This window comes from Ammodytes marinus (genome assembly GCF_949987685.1).
Source record: "Ammodytes marinus genome assembly, chromosome: 16".
Lineage (NCBI taxonomy): Eukaryota > Metazoa > Chordata > Actinopteri > Uranoscopiformes > Ammodytidae > Ammodytes > Ammodytes marinus.
In genome coordinates, this window is record NC_137220.1 from 3,892,816 (window position 1) to 3,895,315 (window position 2,500).

Sequence of the window (2,500 nt, forward strand, 5' to 3'; positions counted from 1 at the left end):
GCACCGCCGGCTCAACTGCATCGACTACGGCGTCAACGAGACGGACCCGAGCAAGGTTTGGCACAGATTATAATATATAGGCTACAGTTTGAGTCATTGTTTAAAAACCCACTTCTTTTCTTTTTGTTGTTGGTGTGTGTGTGTGTGTGTGTGTGTGTGTGTGTGTGTGTGTGTGTGTGTGTGATAAACTGATGGATAGACTTTGACTGTATGTGTGTGTTTTCCGTGCGTATTTGAGTGTGTGCGTGTAGTTGTGTGAGTGTGTGTGTGTGTGTGTGTGTGTGTGTGTGTGTGTGTGTGTGTGTGTGTGTGTGTGTGTGTGTGTGTGTGTTGTTTATCTCTTGACGAGAGTGTTTTTATCCCAGCAGTGTCTGTCTACTAGGACTTTTTTTATTTACTTTACTATTATGTTTTGGATGTAATGTATTTTACTTATTTTTCTCTACAGCTCTGGTCCACCTCGGCTGTTATAAATGAGCTATATAAATAAAGTTAACTTGACTTGAGTTTTTATGCACGGCATACCTGGAACAAACTCCCAGAAAAACTTGCGGTGTGCTGCAACTCTCAGCTCCTTTAAATCAAATCTGAAGACTTTTCTGTTTCCCTTCTAACCTGTCATTTTTATTTTATATAAATGTTGTATTTCTATTAATTTTTTTCTATTCTATGCTTGATGTATTTATGTATTAATATATTTTTTATACATATTTTTTTAACCTTTATTTATACAGGTAAATCCCATTCAGATGGGAGACTCTTATTTTACACTATTTTAATCTTGATGTATTTCATTCCCCCTGTAAAGCACTTTGAATGGTCTTGTCTGTGTCATGGTTGTTGTGTCCTTGGGCAAGACACTCCACCCACCTTGCCTCGTGTGAATGTCACTAGCCCCTTTTACACAGCCAGTGAAAGCCGGGAATATGCCGGCCTTTCGGCCCTCCGCCCTGCTGTGTAAATGCGACAGTTGCGGAACGAGGGAAGAAAGGTGCGAGTGATCGTTCCGGGAATTTTACTACCTCGGGGGGTAGTAAGATTCCCGACACGATCAGTTCCGCCTCTCTGTTTAAATGCTCCAGCTTGTTGTTGCGGAACAGGGAGGCGTTTGACGTTCCATAGTCTACGTTCTAAAAATGCGACCATGTTAGCAGTTGAAGGACGTGTGTTTAACATTAACCACGGCGGCCTGATGTCCCGTAAAAATCACCAAATAAAAGGAACGGTGTATAATCTAGCTGATCATAAGGTCCGTTGCTCAATCCAAACCCCCGCGCTTCATTTTGCAGAGTGTATGAGTCTATTTCTGCCCAGGAGAAGTTGTACAATGGAAAGCTAGGCTAGGCTAAGTAAGGGATAAAGTATAGCGAACGGGTCACTTGCTAGAAATAAAGACCGACAAGCTGAAGCAGGAGCTCGACGCGCAGCGGAGGGCTCTTGTTCAGCTTGAAGGTCGACCTAGTAACGGGGGAATAGTCTGCTCGCCCCGCTAGACTGTCTGCTTCAGCTGACTGAAGGCTCCGGCTCAGCTGTTAGCCACAGAGCTACTGTTTTGCTAACACATTCCGCCGCCGCTATTATTATCCTAAGTCTGAGCGTATATCCACACTTTATTTCTGTCTACAGTAACGTGACTTCACACACTGTGTGTATGTGTATGTCTGATTGGCAGATCGCTGCCCTCACAAAGAGACTCGCTCACAACCAACCTGTCACACACACACACACAGAGGTGAAGCGGTCGGATTGATTTAGTCAGTTTGGTTAACTGTCCCAGTGATGTTGGACTCAGCGCGTAGCGAGATCAACTGGCACATCGTGGGGACAGTAAAATACTGCCCTCTTACTGCAAGCTCCAGCACTTCTGCTCTCAATTCACCGGCCATTGTTGTTGTTGTAAAGCAGCTGACCGGCGCGGCGCTAAATGTTTACGTCACACCTGACGCTGTTTACAAGCACCTCTTTCATTCCGGAGCGCTGTGTAAAAGGGACTACTGATGCGCCAGCAGGCCGGCGTTGCTTGGTTCTGTGTAAATAACACAGAAGCAAGCAAAGCCGGCATATTGGAGTGATGTTGTTCCGTAAATATGCCGCAATCTCTGTGTAAAAGGGGCTTATGACTGCTGTATGTTTGAGGTGGTGGTCTGAGGGGCCGTAGGCGCTGAATGGCAGCCACACTTCCTCCACCAGTATGACTGTGTGTGAATGAATGGAACCTGGAACCCTGTAAAGCGCTTTGAGTTACTAGAAAAGGGCTATATAAATCCAATCCATCATTATAATGGCTTTGTGTCTGAATTGTGCTATAGAAATAAACCACCTTGCCTTGCCTTTGCCTTGAAGGTGCACTACAGCTGGGAGACGGGGGACGATCGCTACCTGTTTAGACGCTTCCACACGGGGATCTGGTATTCATGTGAGGAAAACATCCATGAGGCAGGTGGGCTAAATCACTCCATGTAGCCTAACGTCACACACACACACACACATACGCATGGAA

At 45.4% G+C, this 2,500-nt stretch overlaps 1 protein-coding gene across 1 annotated transcript in view; it reads left to right on the top strand.

Annotated features, from left to right (window-relative positions):
• LOC307262882 (germ cell-specific gene 1-like protein) overlaps nt 1-2,500 on the top strand; it is a gene marked incomplete at both ends in the record, with an annotated part of 29,035 nt that overhangs the window by 137 nt on the left and 26,398 nt on the right. The window contains 2 exons of the mRNA XM_080043891.1: nt 1-55; nt 2,344-2,440. The exon at nt 1-55 is cut by the window's left edge and continues 137 nt beyond it. Coding sequence (XP_079900017.1) covers nt 1-55; nt 2,344-2,440 — 152 coding nt within the window. The remainder of the gene's footprint in view (nt 56-2,343; nt 2,441-2,500) is intronic.